The sequence below is a fragment of the Carettochelys insculpta genome, chromosome 23 (genome assembly GCF_033958435.1).
Source record: "Carettochelys insculpta isolate YL-2023 chromosome 23, ASM3395843v1, whole genome shotgun sequence".
NCBI lineage: Eukaryota > Metazoa > Chordata > Testudines > Carettochelyidae > Carettochelys > Carettochelys insculpta.
The window spans coordinates 11113168-11132901 of record NC_134159.1 but is presented as its reverse complement, the minus strand read 5'-3'; the positions used below and the strand labels follow the sequence as shown (position 1 = coordinate 11132901).

General features: G+C 45.1%; 1 protein-coding gene across 11 annotated transcripts in view; it reads right to left on the bottom strand.

Moving 5' to 3' along the window:
- Positions 1-19734, bottom strand: part of KIF17 (kinesin family member 17) — a 94514-nt gene that overhangs the window by 35217 nt on the left and 39563 nt on the right. For all 11 annotated transcript variants that reach the window (XM_074975863.1, XM_074975854.1, XM_074975856.1 and 8 more), the window contains exons 3-6: positions 19083-19184; positions 11879-12068; positions 2821-3273; positions 444-541 (exon numbers count right to left, since the gene is read on the bottom strand). In XM_074975863.1, the coding sequence (XP_074831964.1) occupies positions 444-541; positions 2821-3273; positions 11879-12068; positions 19083-19184 (843 nt within the window). The remainder of the gene's footprint in view (positions 1-443; positions 542-2820; positions 3274-11878; positions 12069-19082; positions 19185-19734) is intronic.

The window sequence follows — 19734 nt, the reverse complement described above, 5'->3', positions numbered from 1 at the left end:
TTCCATTTCTTCCTCTAAAACCTTGTTCTTGCCCTCCCTGCCCCACCCACAATCCTCCCCTTCCCAAAGCCCCTGACCTCTCCTTTCCTGAGCAACACTAGGAGCCAGTGAGCCACAGCAGAGCAGGGCCGGTCCCTCTGCTGCTGACTCCTGTGCTGCTCAGGCCCTGCAACCCCCTGAAGCATGAGACCCCTCAAAGCGCAGAGCCTGGGGCAACTGCCCCAAACCATCCTCGGGATAGGACAGATTTGAATGTTGAGAAACAATGGTATTGTAACAAGGTCTCCAACAACACAGATTCTGTCCGTGGTACAAGTCCAAAGATTGAGGTGCATGGACAGAGATACACCAAGAAGGTCCCAGAGCATCCCCTTGTCCTGAGGATTATAAAAGTATGCAAACCACGGGAGGAATTCAGCTGGGGCTTATGCTCCCTGGCTTACTGCTCTGATTAGCTGCTTCTCTGCCTCAACATCTGAATGGAGTTCAGGTAGGGGAGCTGGCTTCAGTTCCAGCTCAGCAGTCTCAGCAGGTAACAGCCCTGTTTAGGAAAAGAGAAAGATCACTCACATATTACAGAACAACAGGAAGTCCTGTGGCACCTTATAGATTAACAGATATTTTGGAGCATAAGCTTTTGTGGGCAAAGACGCGCTTCATCCTCTGACGAAGTAGGTCTTTACCCACGAAAGCTTATGCTCCAAAATATCTGTTAGTCTATAAGGTGCCACAGGACTTCTTGTTGTTCTCAAAGATACACACTAACATGGCAACCTCTCTGATACTTGTCATATATTACAGAGGATTCTTCACAGATCAGTTGACAGCTAAACAACAGAAGGAGTTTGGCAGATAATAAGGAATGTGCCAACCTAGACATTCTTTTAAATTGTGCTAATACAATACAGTTCATGCTGATGGAGACAGCTCTGCGCTGCGGCTCCACCTGAGAGAAAGTCATTGGTGTGGCAAGATAGTTTTAAACAGCTTCCTTCCAGGTGTGTAAAAGGCTGATGGCTATTAAAGGCATGTCTACACCTTCAAGTTTTTTGACAGAGCTTATGTTGACATTAAAGTTAAGCTGACACCAGAAGTTAAAAAAACAAAAATCACCAGAGGGTGTTCACAGTTGCTTCGGTCGACAGATCACGTCCACGTTGGGGGTACCACTATTCACAGTGTGAACAATGCACTGTGGGTATGTATCCCACAGGACTGTGTTGTGGGAAGGCAGAGATGATCCCTGCACAGTCCTTCCACAGTACCTTTAGCTACTGGGAGCAGCAACATGAGTGGCAGCACAGTATGTCTCCCTTTGGATGCAGCAACAGTCTGCCTGCAGCTGTGTTCCTAGCGCAGGGCAGAAGAGGAGCAGTCCAATGATGTGTTCTTTGTTCCCTAAATGGAACAGCTCACTCAGCTGCCAGATACTTACTGCCAGAGCTTTGAACAGGGAAGGTGCATGTCTGCAGGGCAGCAAAGTTCAAAACACTGAGCAGAGCCATCAGGACAGGTATTGTGGGATACCGGTGGAAGCCAGTTTTGTCGATAAAACAAACAGGGGAGTATACACTATCGCTTTCTCAGCAATAAATGGAGGGAAAAAAGAAAAAAGTCTCGTCTAGGGATGGAAGATTTTTGTTATTGAAATTGGGTATTTTTCCTGACAAAAGTTGCCTTGCAGTGTGAATGCTTTCCCTGTTTTGTCACCACAAAAAAATTTTTGGCAACAAAACTATATAGGTAGTAGACATATCTTTAACCTAGGTTCCAGCCTTCATTTTCCAGGGTGTAATTGAGGGCTACAATAGTATGATCTTTGCCTAAGGCCAGGCTGACAGTGGGAAGTAGTTTACCATGTAGGATGCTCTAAACTTTTCAGCACAAAAATACATCATTCCCTGGGCACTGGATCATTTCTCTTAGAGCAGTAATGGGAACCATGATGTGAAAGGACTTTGGCAGTAAAGGCAAGAGTGAGAGATGTTTGGAATACAGCATTAATTGGAGTCTTCCTTTACTTGGTTTCTACCTGTTTACTTAGGGAAGTGGATTATTTTCAGACCCATTTTACTAATGGGGATACTGAGGCACACACATGTTATTCAACTTACCCTAGGTCAGATTGAGAATTAGCAGCAGATCTAAGAACAGAACCTAAGAGTCCTTATGACTAGTCTTCTGCTCTGCCAGCTGGAGAATGCTACCATTTTACCCCAGCGTAAAGGTGAAGGAATGCAGGCAAGGTGTCTGGTTTAATGGAGCAATAATTTTACGAACAGGTGGTTCTCAAGTTTCATAGCCTCTCTGCAACCCTCTTCACTCGGTTCCTTTCATTTACTTATCCTCATAGAAAAAAGGCAGGAGTACCCACATGAAAGCAAATGAAATGAGGCCATCTAATGTGGCAACTTAACATAATCTCACATGCACAAGGGGAGGATCAACAGCGGGAAAGAGGTGAAGGGGGTATGGACACTGCCTGCTCTCTTGAAGGCTGCTTCTGGCTGGGGCAAAGGAAGGAAAAAAGACCAGTCTTCCTTGCGACATGAAAGGCTGTTCCTACCTAGCAGTGCGGGGGATGGCATTTACAGGCTGCTCCCCTCCCTAAAGTTTCCATCCCAACCAAAAACAGATTGCTTCCACCCAAACCCCCCACCTGACCCAAAGGCCAAAGTTGCTGGCATTGGGCTGAAGAGAGCCTTCCCCAACAGGTAGGAGGCAAGTTGGGGACAAATGCCAATGTGCACCTTGTATATTAAAGGTGTAATTTTCTGGCCCATGATACAGCAACGCTGGAGCAATTCAAGGGCACTGTACCTGGCAAATTACTTGTGTTCATTTGTTCAGCCAAAATGGCCTTCAGCTTCCTGATCTCCTCCTGATACTCTCTCAGTAGAGCATCTTTGGGATCCTCATTGATACAGGGCTTGTTTTTGATGTTCTTTGCCCGGTTGGCATAGCGCAGAGTGCTGAGGCTCTCATCATAGTTGTTATCAGCAGGAGACAGGCACGCCACCATGAGGGTCTTGGTGTTTCCCCCAAGGGAGTCCTGCAGCAACCGGGTCAGCTTTGAGTCTCGATAGGGGATGTGTTTGCACCTGCCATCGACCAGAGCTGAGATGACATTGCCCAGTGCTGAGAGAGAGAGGTTAATTTTGGTGGCCTCTTTGAGACGCTCTCCTGTAGCTCCAGTTTTGGACTGCCTCTCACTTCCAGCCAGATCCACCAGGTTGAGTTTTGCAGCCCTCAGGTGATCTTGTCCTTTTTCATCTCCAAGAAAATAATGTGGGATCAAGTTACTTAAAGAAGCGACTTCACCAGAAAGGACCAGATCAGTTGGCCTTTGTATTACATTTCAGTTTGAACTACAGACTTTGTAAGTACACAGATCCCAATTCATCAGAACACTTATACCCATGTTTAACTTCAATCACAGACTTAACTCCTACTGAAATCATGTGCTTGCATATTTTGCCTTGGTTCCCAGATAGAGCAAAACTTCTTGATTTGCTCTAAGTTCTTATCCCATAAGCACTATCAACTCCCATAAGTGTCAGTGGAAGATGAGGATACACAGCACTTTGCAGAAGACACTCACCACCTTGCAGGATCAGATCCTTAACTTGTACAGGTTCTTCACACAAACTATGTCCCCTAGGATGTTTCACAGAGTTAATGATAAAAACCAGGCCAGGAAAGAGAAATTAAATGGGTAGAAATATGTCAGAATGGAAATGACAATCAAAAGTCAATAGAGACACATGGTCAGTACACACTGCAGAAGATGTGAATTTCCAGAGAGGAGGATCAGTTCAAGTGGACTACAGCAAAAGGTTTGGGGGAACCAAGAAGCCTTCAAACAATGTTGAGTTCAATTTCCAGCCTATTGCTTCTCTTTAGGCCTGAATCAAAGCTATCCTAGCGTATGGGAAAAAGTCTCAGAGGTGTAAGCGTGTTAATCTGTGGATTTTACCCAGAAAAACTCATGACCTAATAAACTCGTTAATTTCTAAAGTGCCACAGCACTACTTGTTATTGGCATATGGAGATGCACGTTGGGCTGCCCATGGTGCACAGACATGGGAAGTGCCCTTCACCAGTGACACAAACACTATCATGACATTACAATGTAAATTCCTGGCATCCCAAGAGGAGATGCAAACACTGCAAGAATCCCAGAGGATCTGTCCAAAGTTCAGGTTTCACTGCCTAAAAGCTGGTGAAATGACTAAGCAGGAGGAGAGATGGGCAGAGCTGTCCCATCCATAGGATGGACTGGGGCAATCATCCTGGGTCCTGTGCTTTGGGTGGCCCTGCACTTCAGGGGGAGGTAGGGTCCAGGGTGGCCTGAGGAGTTATTGGGGGGCCTGATACCTGCAGCTGTGAGTGAACCAGTCCCAGCCTGCTCCACAGGCTCCCAGCATCACTTGGAGAAGAGAGGACTAGCAAGAAATAGGTGGGATGTGAGAGGGGGCTTGGTGGAAAGGGTAGAACAGGGGAGAGGAGAGAGTGAGAAGGGGTAGGAAGAGACAAGGCAAGGCAGGGCAGGGGCTGAGCGGCGGGCGGGGGGTGTTGTCCTGGGCCCCACATCCTCCCAGGGATGACCCTGGAGACAGGCACTATTAACATCAGATGCTCCTCAAGGGACAAAGGGGAATATAAGCAGAAAATGAGAGAAGTCCCCAGACTGGGATTCAGACAAGCCCCCTGAGCCTGGGTGAGGAGCCCGACCTTCTCAAAGGGATTCTCCCCCCCTTTGCCTCCTAAGCAACCAATCTGCAGCCTTCCCCCTCAGTACCTCTACATGAGGAAATCAAGCGCTGAACTGAAGTTAACTCCTTTTTTGCCAGGGACCAGGAAGTAACCCTCTCCTCTGTAACATTTCCTTTCTGCCCTTCACTAGGGCGACCATCCATCCTGTTTTCGGTGGGACAGCCCCGTATTTCAGGTGCCGTTCTGGCATCTCAATTTATTTTGCAAAAGGGGCTAATGGCCTCATATTTCACAGGGTTCACTGGCTTCCCCCAGCTGGGGGAGCCAGGAGCTGGAAGCCAGACCATGTGGTGGCTCAGCTGCTGCCCGGCTTTACCCAGCGGTGGTTGGAGCTGAGCTGGGGCTGTGGGTGTTGGAGCAGGAGCCACAGGGGAGGGATGAACCAGGGCTTCAGTGGGGTTGGATCTGGGGCCTGGGTGGCGGGAGTTGGAGCGGGAGCGGGGACTGGAGCCAGAGCTGCAGGGGACTGAGCCGGGCTGTGGAGGTTGGAGCAGGAGCCCCGGTTGGAGTTTGGGGTTGGAGTGGGGCTGTTGGAGCCAGGGCCAGGTGCAGGGGCTGCAGCCAGAGCCATGGGGGGTTGAGCCAGGCTGCGGAGGTTGGAGCGGGAGCTGGGGTTGGGGGGGTGCTTGAGTGAGACTGCCAGAGCTGGGGGTAGGGGCAGGGGCTGGAGCCAAAGCCACAGGGGGTTTGACCCAGTGGGGGTGAACTGTGGCCACAGTGGGGGTGGAGCTGGAGCCACACAGCTTCCCGTAGCAGGGGCAGCCAGGAGCTGGACCTGTGCTTTTGCACAAACTGCCCCCCACAGCTCCGGGAAGCCAGGAGCTTCCCTGGGAGGTGGCAGCCCTGTTCCTGGCACCCCAGAGAGGATGACAATCCAGCTCGTTTTGGCCGGGATGGGAGTCGTTCCCCATGTCCCACATTTGACCGGGGGAGATATGGTCACTCCACCCTTCACCTTACAATACTGCTAAATGTTATGGGTTAGGAAGGAATACCCTTCACTCACATGTATTAGAGAGATTCTTCATCTAAAGCAGGGATGGGGAACCTTTTTATGGGTCAGGGGCCACTGACCCACAGAAAAATCAGTCATGTGAGAAGCCACAAAAACCAAAACCAAAACCCAAACCAAAAAAAATCTTCACAGACATGGCCCCTGACTGATGACGCAACACTTCAGGGCACCAGGATTCCCTTTGTACTCCAAGTGCTGAAGTGGGGCCAAATGACAGTGCAGTGTGTGAGAGAGGCTGCTGGGCAGCGGGCTGGGAGTGGGAGGGGCAGGGCAGGCAATACAAAGCAGAAGCAGTCAGGGGTGGGGGGTCTGAGCAGGAAGGGGAGTGAAGATGCATGAACTGGGCAGGAGGGATGTGTGTAAGGGAACTGGGGGTGGGGATACAGGATGTGGGACAGAAGGGGGAGGGGTCAAGGAATGGTGGCACCTACCTGGCACTACACTGGCAGCCACCATCCCTCGCTGCTCCTGGCTAATGAGAGTGATGGGAGTGGAGTTCACAAGCCAGTACAGGGGACAGAGCTTCCCTGCACTGTGGTTCTGGGCCTAGAGGCATTTCTTCCCCCCATCTGGTCTAATTTCATGATGGGTTTAGTGTGCTGGTGCCAACTGGTGCTTAGGGGGTCTGTGATATACAGGTCAAAGTAGGTAATCTGGTGATCCTTTTTGGCTTTAAATTCTATGACTATTCTCCTGACTGAGAAAAGCTGCAAGCAATTTCCTACAGAACCCATCAGCTTTGCCGTTGGTCTGGCCAGGGGAAGTTCTTTCTTAACACTGTGAGGAGCAGCTTTCCTCTCCCGGGCATAGGTATAGGCATGCTGTCCACCCCTGCTAATTGGCACTGAAAGAAAAAGGCCAAGGTGAAAACCTGACTCCAGAGACTTCAGTGGGACCATAATTTCACTGCCAAACTCCAATGTGTTCTGACTCATTTGGGATGTGTTGAGCCATTTGATTCTCATTCTCTTAGCAACCCCATAGTCACCCCACTCTTGGGGGTGTACAGAATATTCTGAGGCAGAAGGAAAGAATTTTTAAAGTTACAACATGTCTTATTAGTTCCAGTATTCTAGTAAAAGCAAGTAGTAATGTTTTTGTAAAATTGACGCCTTGGTGCTCAATTCAACAACCTGTGAATAGTTTGGTTTTCCTATATGCCCAAACTGTTGGTGGTCCTAAAAAGACATGTGGCTAGGCCACCTGATGCTGGAATCCATTTGGATCAGATAGTTTTCTACTCAAGGTGAGAAAAATTTGAATTGAGCATAAAGAACACCCACTTTGTGCAAGAGGGATCTAAAAGGGGGAAACTAAACAACAGGGGGAGTTGCCAAGCACCAGGAGACTCCCACTTACCAGCTAAGATGCCTACTGGAAACATCTATGATTGAAGAGAAGAAAGGATTGAGCCCAAGCTAGGAGGCTGCCTATCTTGCTTAACAGAATTAGGACAACTGTTAGCGTAAAAGTTTGCACGTAACACGCTTTTTAGTGTATTAGAATCAGCAGGCATGTTTTGTTTATTTTGGGATAGTAACTTACTTTGATCTGTCTGTTTTCACTTGCAATCACTTAAATCCTACTTTTTATACTTAATAAAAGCACTTGCAACTAACAAAGTGGGTCTTTGCCCACCAAAGCTTATGCTCCAATAAATCTGTTCGTCTATAAGGTTCCACAGGACTTCTCATTGTTTTTGTGTATATAGACTAACATGGCTACCCCTCTAATACTTGGAAGCACTTGTGTTTATTATCAAACCAAGTGAAAATTTTTACCTGTGGGGGGGAGTAACCACTGTGCATATATCTTTCACTGATAAAGGGGGGTGAATTTATAAGCTTCTCTGTGTAAAACTTTTACACAGAGTAAGATGGATTTATTTGGGGATTTGGTCCCTTTGGGGGAGTTGGGTTCCTGGTTGCTGTTCACAGCCCTGTACCTAAGCCCTTCCAGAGCTGAGCTGTTCCAACATCTGTGTTGCTCTGCTGGAGAGTGGTTATCTCAATTCTGTGGCTTAGCTGGGAAAGACCAGAGTTTCTAGCCCAGCAGAACAGGCTGTTGAGGAGGTGACAATCCCAAGGAGACTTCTCTAATCTAATCTGTCACATCCCTTGTACCAGGTTACCACCCTGAGTGCTAGATCAATCTCCACCTCAAACATCGATTTCCCTTCTATTTCTAGCCCACCACAAACCCAGGCTTAACCGTGAAACTGGACACAAGCACGAGAACAGCATGAGGCTGACAATGGAGCACATCAAGGATTTGACTGATGTTCCTCTGATGGTGCTAGGAATATCTGCAAAATCCAAACTTTCATGTAAAAATTTTAGTCTCTAGCCATTATGTTTGTGAAGAAATACTCCAACAACAGAGCGTGAACTGACACTCTGTGAAGGCTGAGTTTTCAGAAAGATAGAGACGGCAGATCCAAGATGTTTACTGCCTGTTCATCACAATGAAGTTTTGCCACTGCACCCTAATGACAATGACATAAAACACTACTAGCTATTTCATTGCTGATCATTCTGGCAGAAACATCTGGAACCTCAAGGAGTGCAGGTGAAACTGGAGAAAAGGGGAGGTGGAGAGCTAAATATACCACCCATTTTTACTGTCCTTTCTGAGCCCTAAAGTAGATGGATACACTGAAGAGTTGGGGTTTTCCATCTTAGATAAGTTGCTACTGGTAATTAAAAATTAAATAGTTGTTTTGGCTCCTGTACCCAAGGAGCTTGTTTGTTTCAATCAATACAACTACTGGGTTAGTTTCCATGGGGTAACAAGGTCTCCAGAGTCTTGCTAAAGTGCTTGCAAGCAGATTAGAAAGTCAGGCTGCCACTGCCTAATTCTCTGCTAGTCCATTAACAAATTGTGGCAGCAGAAGCATGACACAAACCTAATACTTCTTCCTAGGTTGCCAGCTTTTCTGACCAGACAGGCTGGACTCCAATGCCACAAATGGCATTCCATCCATTCAGTCAGGGAAGTCAGCAACCCCAATTGTTCCCACTTATCAAAGCAAGGGTGAAAAAGAACCCTTTCCTCTGAATGCTCACAGAGGACTAATAGGAAGGGGCCAGTATATTTCATAAATTTGCAGCCACAGAATTTGCCACAGAATCTGCTATCCACTGTGTATTTGTACTCCAGTGTGCATTAAAAAGTACGAGCTTATGGTTATGAAGGGAATCTTAAAAATAGGAGTAAGAAAGGCTGTGTTTCCTCCTGAGGCTGCAGACAGTTTGATCTTCCCCATTTATTTTAATGGGGTGCCCAATATGAAAGCTAAAGATGACAGTTTAAATGTCAAGTTTGTTAATTGTTTGACTGGTGATCATTTTAGCAGAAACACCCAGGCAACGTGCTTATTCCACAATTCCAAACTTGCTCCCATACCTCCCCAAGTGCACCAATCCCAGACTGTTCAGTATTCTGCTGCCAAAACATCATACTTCACCCCCCCTTTCCCCTCAGTCTTCTACTAAACAGCTCTGGATTATCAATAACATATCTTGGGGCATAAGAAAAACTGAAAATGTGAGGAAAGTTGTAAAACAAATTTAATTTAAATTTCAAAATAAATAGCAGAGGCCACTGGACTGTCTGGATTATGACTGTCATGTTAAAGCCAGGAAAAAGTTCCAATTTCAAATGTACTATAAATGAAAGTGATGCAGAATATCCAGTCTGCTACATTACAGCACTGAAGAATCCAGGGACACAAACAGAATTTAGGCCCAGCTTGCCATGGAGTGCAGCTGGTGCTTCCTTAATAAATTGATGAAATAACAGCAAAGCCCTGCCAGGCTGGGCTACAAAAGCAGAGGTATCAGTTTTTGAAAGCCTTTAAACAAGAACAAATAATTCCAACTACGATTGGACCTCCAAGCCCTACCTGGAACATAGAGGGGTATAAGCATGTACTTTTGATTCTTAAGCTGACACCAAGATTTGAGGATCCCACCTTATAGAAACTTGTGAAGCAGGGCCTACTTCAACCTATCATGGCATAATTAACACTCATATGATCAACTAAGTGGGTTATTCTGAGGGTCATTCCTCATCCCCCCATGTTTAGTAAATGTTTGGTGAGTAAATTCTCTGTTAATGGAAACGGAAGACTATCAGTAGCATATGGGGTCACAGTTCAGGAAGCTCTTGTGCAGGATTAACAGATGAAGGACATAAAGGCAGACTGTTAGCACTTGCAGCAGATGCCAAGGACTGAATGGAGCATAGGAGACTGAACTCATCCCTCATCTCTTTAAATAACACTTCCAGATCCAGGTTAAGGTGAAATCTGGGGGAAACTTGCCCTTTTGCTAGCCATATTTTAGTGAATAAAGAAAGTACAATAATTAGAAGCTGAAGCCAGAAAAATCAAAACTGGAAATAAGGTGAACATTTTGACAGTGAGAGGCCATGTCTACACTAGCCAAAAACTTCGAAATGGCCATTCGAATGGCCATTTCGAAGTTCACTAATGAAGCGCTGAAATACATATTCAGCGCCTCATTAGCATGCGGGTGGCTGCGGCACTTCAAAATTGGCGCGGCTCATCCAGATGGGGCTCATTTTCGAAACGACCCCGCCTACTTCCAAGTCCCCTTATTCCCATCAGCTCATGGGAATAAGGGGACTTCGAAATTGACGCGGCTCGTCCAGACGGGGCTCCTTTTCGAAAGGACCCCGCCTACTTCAAAGTGCCACAGCCGCCCGCATGCTAATGAGGCGCTGAATATGTATTGCAGTGCTTCATTAGTAAACTTCGAAATGGCCATTCGCGTGGCCATTTCGAAGTTTTTGGCTAGTGTAGACGTAGCCAGAATAATTTGTCACTGGACTAGACTACGTAGGGATTCTCATTCCCTGGAATCTTTTAACAGAGATTAAATGTGTGTCAAAAAGATATACTCTATTCAATTAAAAGTTAGTAGGCCCAATGCAGGAATCACTGGATGAAGTTCTCTGGCCTGTTAAACAGGAGATCAGATTAGTCAGAGATATGCATGAGTATGCAGACAGACAAAACATCTTGAAGAAATCAAGTTACAGAAAGGTAAGTAGCTTCTCCTTCTTCACGTCCACTGAAGACAGAATAAGTAGTAATCAGCATAGTCAGCTGCAAAGGGGATTAGATTAGCTATTAAGAAACGCTCTCTAATTATAAGGATAGTTAAGTACTGGAAGCTTCTAAGGGAGGTTGTGGAATCCTCGTCATGGGAGGTTTTTCAGAACAGAGTAGATAAACACCTGTCAGGATTTATCTATGTTTATTTGGTCCTGCCTCAAGACAGGGATTAGACACGATGACCTTTGGAGGGCCTGTCCAGCCCTACATTTCTGCGATTTCGAGTCTATGACAATAATGGTCCCTTCCCACCTTACAGTCTGTGAATCCAGATGCAAGTATGGACTTCACATATCAGGGCTGTCAGCCAGCACCTTTCAACAGCATCAGACAAACATTTTAGCAGAAAAAAATAACCCACAGAGGCAGTGGGAAACACTCTCCCGAGCAATGTGTAGAACACTTGTCCTACTCCCTTCACAGATTAACAAGGGAAAAGACATTCATCAATAGTCAGTCACTTTGCACTGTCATGAATCCCAGTGCTCAGGCACAGCTCTAATTCTAGGCCTAAAATCGTTTAAGTCTAGGGATGGCGGGGGGAAAAAAAAAGATCAGCAAATAGTACATGCCCTGAAAAATTCATTTTGCAGGATTGTGAAATCATATGCAAATTAGGGTCAAATTTAACAAATAATTTTGGCTGAATAAAACAGATAAATTTTGAAAATGTCTGAATTGCTTGCAAAAAAAATCAAAACAAAGTGTTTTGAAAACATCTATTTGAACAGACATTGAAAACATCACAGATAATGGTTTTGGTTAGAAAAATCAAAAACATTAATTTTAATTTAGAAATGAAACGATTTTTTCCCCCCACAGATAATGTGGTTCAGCTACTTTATCAAAAAAATCAATAATTTACTCAGCCATCTTTTATTCTGGGATTATCTACTAGGTTGCAAAGGCTGGTTCTATGCTCTGTCCCCCAAGAATCTGGCACCTACCAACAGCATAGATCTCCATGTTGATGGTGAAGATGGAGTGGGAGCGGGAGGAATCCTTGTTCATCAGTGTGTAGCCCACTGCTCGGTTTCTCCAGCCTGTCTCCATGATGCGCTCACACTGGGTCACGCTGTGCACGGTGTGCAGTGACAGCCCTCTTACATACACCCCTTTCTCTGGGTGCTCCTTCAGCTGCAAGCAGGGAGAGCAGAACACAATGATCAGAATGATTCCTTCTGGCCTTAAACCCTATGAATCCATGAACACAGGTTATGGCAGGACCTACTCTGAAATACCACAGACGGTGCGAGAAACTGTCCAGGAGCTTCAGTGTTACATATGCTTTGCACATGAATGAAAGAAAAGACAAAAATCTCACTGCTAGCTACCAAACAGCACAAGGGTGCAACTTCTGGGGCTGCTGTGCGCTTACTGAGAGAGCACCTCTACCTCCGACCAACTTTGAGGGAGCCACAGGTGCTCAGCTATTCTCAGGCTTCAGCACACCCCACCACACAGCTGTGAGGCAGCCAGTGGCTATATTTGGCAGTAACCAGGAAACAGACTTTCCTGAAGTATGAATAAAAGAACAAAAAAGCCTTTCATTGTTCTATATGTAACAGGAACGAAACTCAAGAGTTTGTTGATTGGTCCAGGCATTTGTAGTGTCACGTGGTGCCCTGCTTCCCTGCCCCGAGCTGCCTCACAATTAAATTCTGCAGCACATGGGCATCTATATAGCACTGATTAAACTCTCAAAATACAGCTCATCATGCTCAGGACAAGTATAAAACCTGGGGGTCATTCTTTGGTGCCCATAAAGTCCTGTTTTGGAAAGTGATTTCCCCAACACATTAAATCGCTACGTCTGTGTCTAGACTACAGAGTTCTGTCGACAGATATTTCACAACAGAACATCTGTCTATAAAACACATCCACACCTAATAGGGGTTCCCCTTGTTGACGCCCTCTTCGACAGACAACCAGAATTCCCAGCCCTGTGTCGACACAAGAGCCAACCAGAAGCTCTGCAAACAGGGCTGCCTGGTGAACTGGCAGCCTTCTCTGTCGACAGGGGGCTCCCCCCCAACTACCTACATTATTTTTCTGTTGACAGAGCCGTCTACAGAGGCGCGATGCCTCAAACTTTCAAGACATAACTCTGCTGGGGAAAATGTTGCATTCTGTTGACAGATTCTAAATAGAACGCATTTGTAGTGTGGACGTTCCCTAGTTTTGTCAAGAGAAGGCCTCTTCTGTTAACAAAACTTTGTACTGTAGACACAGTTTAATAGAATCCTCCCAGCAATTAAAATTCTTGCAGAGGGGACTTTTCAGAGAGATAGTAAGCTTATCCACAGTCACATTAGATCAAATTAAAACTGGGTAAGGGACAGAAACACTCCTATTTCAATGTATAAACCCCAGATGCTAATTTATGGGCATCACAAAGAGACTTCCTAGAGACTTTTAGCACCTTCCTCTGAAGCATCTGGTACTGGCCAGTGTCCGATAGGACTCGTCACACTGGGCAACACAAATGGTCCAGCCAGTTAGGTGTCCTATGTTCCTAACTAGTCATAACTTAACCTTCTTTCAGATCCTCCAAATCCCTTCTCTGGCTTCTCTCCCCTTCTGTGTTTACCAATTCAGCCTCACCTTCAACATTTTTCACCTGCGCTCCCTTACATCTCTGCTTTCATTACAACTTTTTCTCGTATGTTGCCTGTAATCTTCTTTAGCCTCTCTCCTGATCCCATCTTCTGATGCTTCCACTTTGAGCATTTGACTCCTCTCATGCCTCCCTGTAGAACTGGGGCTGGATCTGCTGGGCTTCCCCCAGCCAGATCTCTGCGGCTGGAGATGCCAGCAGATCTCCATGTCCTGGCCGGCTCGGGGGCTGCTGGAGTTCCCCCAGACCCAGCTGGGTTCCTGTGGCTGAAGCTGATGAACTTTCCCTGGTCCCATCCCCATGGCTTGAGCTGCTGGTGGAGCTCTGTGCCCCAGCTAGCTTACAGCCCCAGGGCTGCTGGGGTTACCCCAGCTGGATCGCCAGGGCTGGAACCGCTGACAGAGCTCTGTGCCCCTGCCAAGTTTCCCCCAGCTGAGTCCCCAGGGCTGGAGCTGCCGGCAGAGCTCCGTGTCCTGGCTGGCTCAGGGGCTGCTGGGGTTCCTCTGGCCCCAGCCTGGGCCCATGGCTGGAGCTGCTGGGCTTTCCCCAGCCCGGTCCCCCTAACTTGAGCTACTGGCAGGGCTCCATGTCCCGAACATCTCCAGCCCCCATGTCTGCTGGAGTTCCCTTGGCTGGGTCCCCGGGGCTGCGTCCCCGGAGCTTCCCCTGGACAGATCCTCAGGTCTGGAGTTGTCAGCAAGGTTCCAGCTTCGTAACAGCCACAAAGGGGTGGGCCCTGCTAGTAAATAATAATAATAATAATAATAACAACAACATGAGCTCACAGTACAATATGACAGGGCCAAAGTGATGTTTGGATGGATAAGCAGGGGAATACAGAACTTAAATAGAGAGGTTGTGCTACCATTGTATACAGCCAAAACAACAAGAAGTCCACTGGCACCTTATAGACTGACAGATTTTTTGGAGCATAAGCTTTTGTGACAAAGACCCGCTTCATCAGATGCCAATGAAAGCTTATGCTGCAAAAATCTGTTAGCATATAAGGTGCCACAGGACTTTTTGTTGTTTTTGTGGACACGGACTAACATGGTTACCCTTCTGATAACTGTATACTGCATTAGTGAGTTCATTACTGGATAGAGTCTAACTGTGAAGTTCACACTTGAAAAAGAATGTTAAAAAGAATCAGAAATTTGAGAAAAGAGCTACACATATTATCTGAGGTCTGAAAAATTTGCTTAGTGACAGACTAAAGAAACTCAATCTAATTAGCATATGTCAAGGCTGATCCCCATTCTGACACTCTGAGTGCAGAAAGTAGGGTCCCACAAAAACCTTAATAATACCTTGCCTATAAAAGGCTTTGCTTAAAAAGCTCCCGAAGGTCACAGATTCCCTGACCCCGGGCTGGTAATCGATGTCACCACCCAAATGAGGAAAAAAACATTTAATCCAGGAGGACACATTCAACACATCTCCCTGTGGGGCACACCAAGCTCTTAACCCTCCCTCAGGAGAGAGCTTAGACACAAAGAACTGTAATTTGCTAGCTGGCCTTTCAATGTAAGGCATGCATATATGCAGACTCTCCTCTACGACACAGGGATTAAATCATTTGCTTTAAAAAAAAAAAACTAATTTATTCACAAAACAAGAGAAAATAAATTATAGTGGTTGTAGCACAGAGAATTACTTCCCCGGGATTCATCTTAAAAGTACAGATTACCAGGGAAGGAATCAGATCATTAACCAAAGCTACTGAAAAAATACAGTTAGTCCACACCAAATTCAAAATAACCATAGCCTGATAGTGTCTGTCTACACATTTCCCTTTTACTTACACAACTATGGCTGATTTTGAGATGGTCAGGATAGTTGCTGGATTCTTTGCAACTGCTTGAGAGCAATCATTTCTCTGCGTCCCCTCTGCATCACCCACACAGACAAAGATCCTTCAGACTGCAATTGTTCACAGTTCAAAAAAGTTTCTCTTCCTCCCATTGGCTTACCTGACCACCCGGGGCTGAGAGTTCTCTCTGTAAGGGTTAACCCTTTCCCTGCATACATTCATGACAGCATAGCAAAATGAAAGTTAAGAGATGATTTGATCATGAGCTGTGGAGAAGATTTCCAGTAGCAGATAGCTCTTCAGTGTTGCAAAGGCCTAACAAGACCTTGAAAACTCAGACCAGAAATAAAGTGCATGCTTTTGAGAGTGACGGCAATTAAATTTACTTAGGGATGTGGTGAATTCCCCATCACTTATGTTCTTTAAACCAAGATAGAATGTCTTTCTAAAAAATCTGCTCCAGCTCTGCCAGAAGGTATGGGTTTGAAGCAGAACTAACAGATGGAATTACCTGGTGTGGGCTATGCAGAATCAAGCTACGTGCATCATAATATGTCTGTCAAGGTTAAAATCTATACTGAAATCAATAGGACTGTTCAAGTTAATATGGGCTGCAGGACTGACAAATTGCAAAGATGGTGGTTCTAGTTTTAATTATATTGACATCTCATTTATGGTTTATTTTTCTTTTTACTTAGTGTATGGAGAAAACTCTCATTTTGGAGCAGTTGTCTTCCCACAAGTAATGAGTTAAAGATACAGTTTATTCTCCGGGTTTCAATGCCGTTCATATAACAGGAGAGAGGAGACACTGAGCATGTATCTTTAGTTTCCCTTCATCTTGTTCTTGCAGTTTTACTCTAGTCACTGTCTGGCCATGCCTAGGAGAAATGCCTTCCTTGTACCTAGCCTCCAGGCAACATTGCTGGATGTTATTTCTAATGGGACAAAACTGAAGGAGTGAATCATCTGGAGTGGAATAAACAGGGCTTTAATGGAACCTAATGACCAGGGACAGGGTAGGGCCATTGCTCAGTGAGAAGGGAGAAACAGTAACAGGGAACTTGGAAATGGCAGAGATGCTTAATGACTTCTTTGTTTCGGTCTTCACTGAGAAGTCTGATGAAGGAATACCCAACATAGTGAATGCTAGTGGGAAAGGGGTAGGGTTAGAAGTTGAAATAAAAAAAGAACAAATTAAAAATCACTTAGGAAAATTAGATGTCTGCAAGTCACCAGGGCCTGATGAAATGCACCCTAGAATACTCAAGGAGCTGAAAGAGGAGGTATCTCAGACTATCTATCACCTTTGGAAAATCATGGGAGACAGGAAAGATTCCAGAAGACTGGAAAAGGGCAAATATAGTGCCCATCTATAAAAAGGGGAATAAGAATAACCTGGGAAACTACAGGCCAGTCAGCTTAACTTCAGTGCCAGGAAAGATAATGGAGCAGGTAATTAAAGAAATCATCTGCAAGCACTTGGAAGGTGGTAAGGTAATAGGAAACAGCCAGCATGGGTTTGTAAAGAATAAATCTTGTCAAACTAATCTGATAGCTTTCTTTGATAGGATAATGAGCCTTGTGGATAGGGGAGAAGCGGTAGATGTGGTATACCTAGACTCTAGTAAAGCATTTGATATGGTCTTTCATGATATTCTTATAAAAAAACTAGGCAAATACAATTTAGATGAGGCTACTATAAGGTGGGTGCATAACTGGCTGGATAACCGTACCCAGAGAGTAGTTCTTAATGGTTCTCAAACCTGCTGGAAAAGTATAACAAGTGGAGTTCCGCAGGGGTCTGTGTTAGGACCGGTTCTGTTCAATGTCTTCCTCAATGATTTAGATATTGGCATAGAAAGTACGCTTATTAAGTTTGCAGATGATACCAAGTTGGGAGGGGTTGCAACTGCTTTGGAGGATAGGGTCATAATTCAAAATGATCTGGATAAATTGGAGAAATGGTCTGAGGTAAATAGGATGAAGTTTAATAAGGACAAATGCAAAGTGCTCCACTTGGGAAGGAACAATCAGTTTCACACATACCGAATGAGAAGAGACTGTCTAGGAACGACTACAGCAGAAAGGGATCTAGGGATTATAGTGGACCACAAGCTAAATATGAGTCAACAGTGTGATGCTGTTGCAAAAAAAGCAAACATGATTTTAGGATGCATTAACAGGTGTGTTGTGAACAAGACAAGAGAAGTCATTCTTCTGCTCTAGTCTGCACTGGTTAGGCCTCAGCTGGAGTATTGTGTCTGGTTCTGGGCACCACAGTTCAAAAAAGATGTGGAGAAACTATAGAGGGTCCAGAAAAGAGTGACAAGAATGATTAAAGGTCTAGAGAATGTGACCTATGAAAAAAGGTTGAAACAATTGGGCTTGTTTAGTTTGGAAAAGAGAAGATTGAGGGGAGACATGATAGCGGTTTTCAGGTATCTAAAAGGGAGTAATAAGGAGGAAGGAGAAAACTTGTTCTTCTTGGCCTCTGAGGATAGAACAAGAGGCAATGGGCTTAAACTGCAGCAAGGGAGATTTAGGTTGGACATTAGGAAAAAGTTCCTGACGGTCAGGGCAGTCAAACAGTGGAATAAATTGCCAAGGGAGGTTGTGGAATCTCCATCGCTGGCGATATTTAAGAACAGGTTAGATAGATGTCTATCAGGGATGGTTTAGATAGTACTTGGTCCTGCCATTGGGGCAGGGGGCTGCACTTGATGGCCTCTCAAGGTCCCTTCCAGTCCTAGTGTTCTATGATTCTCTCTTGAAAATGATCACACAAAGGACTTACAGAAAATTGGCTCCAGACAAAGGTGATGGCATCCTTCAGGTGGAGCAGGATTGTACTCATTATGTTTGGGGACACATTTTTCTGTTAATAAGGAGGCTGTATAAGAAAGATAGTTTCAAACACTTTTGTACAGGTGTGGCTGGAATTAGACAATGACTGTAGGCCTCTGAAGATCCAGTTGCTGGTTGGACAAGAACTTAAATATCAGTAATCTTAAAACAGGCCCCTTATATCTCCAGGGACAGCCAGTATCAGGAGCAACCATGGCCCTGGCCAAATTCATTGGACTCCTCCTAAAGCATCTCCCCTAAAAAGAAAAATGAATGCAGGCATGCATACACACACCTCCATTAGCATGGCTCAGATACGACCAGTGGGGTGTGCTCGAGTCAGAGTGAAAGTGACATCCATAGTGGTGGGTTTGTAATTATTTTTGTATCACATTTTAAACTGATGCCAAATGTGACTGGCAGACACAGTCATAGGCCTTCTTTTGTGTGTGCTTAGTTAAATCCAAATACATACACAAAATAACAGAAGTAGGTTTGGTGTTGCGAGTGCATATTCTAACAGCAACCCATAAAGAATGAGGAATTTTAAAATCAATTGCAGACAGCATCCGAGTCTAACCTTTCATCAGGGTAAAAAACTCTGATGATAGCCTTCAACATGGATTTGAAGCAGACCCTCCTTTCATGTGCAATATCGTAGTCAAACCTGAGTCTCAGACAACAAAGTATGAGGTGGAAATTGGACCAGACTAAATAAAACTCACTAAATATAAGAACTGTCATTGTCACATTGCACCTGCTTCACTTCTCAGTTTCTGACGGGTTTTCCCATTTTATCAGGCACACCCCATAACAGCAGTCAAAGCAAATTAAAGCACATCCTCAATCAGCCATAACGACCTTGTGATCTCACCTCCAACTTTTGCTTGGTGTCGGCTCCTAACAAATCTCTTATGTCTTCAGTGTAGATTTCCAGGTAAGAGACTCTTACCAAGAACTTCATGTTTTCAGCACACTGTACAAAACCAAAAGATGGGATTTTAGGGTATACTTTTCAAAAGGACATCACGCTATGTTTACACTGTGGGTGCTATTTCAGGATACAAAGATATCCTGAAATAGCAACACGGTGGCTTTTCAGGGCACCTGAAATAGTGCTGCTATTTTGGGTGTGCTATTCCAGTACCCCGCATCAGATGGGGGTAACAGAACATTCGAAATAGCCCCTTATTCCGACCTTCAGTGCCATTTGAATGGCACCAACTTCGGAACAAGGTATTTTGAAATAATTTATGCAATTTGCATAGCGAATTTTGAAACAAATGCACAGTGTAAACCTAGCCTAAGAGCTTTAGTCACCTGAACACTAGTTGACTTAAATGAGAGTAGGCTGTTTCACTCCCCTTGGTGTTTTGCAAATACTTGGTCTGCAATTTAGTTTATGGGATCTTTCAGATTGTAAATTTCAGCTGTATAATACAGAGACACCGGCAAGTGCAGAACTAATGTGGTGGGCTGGTTTGCACTGGTAAATACCCAGCATTGAGATGAACATAAACTACTGT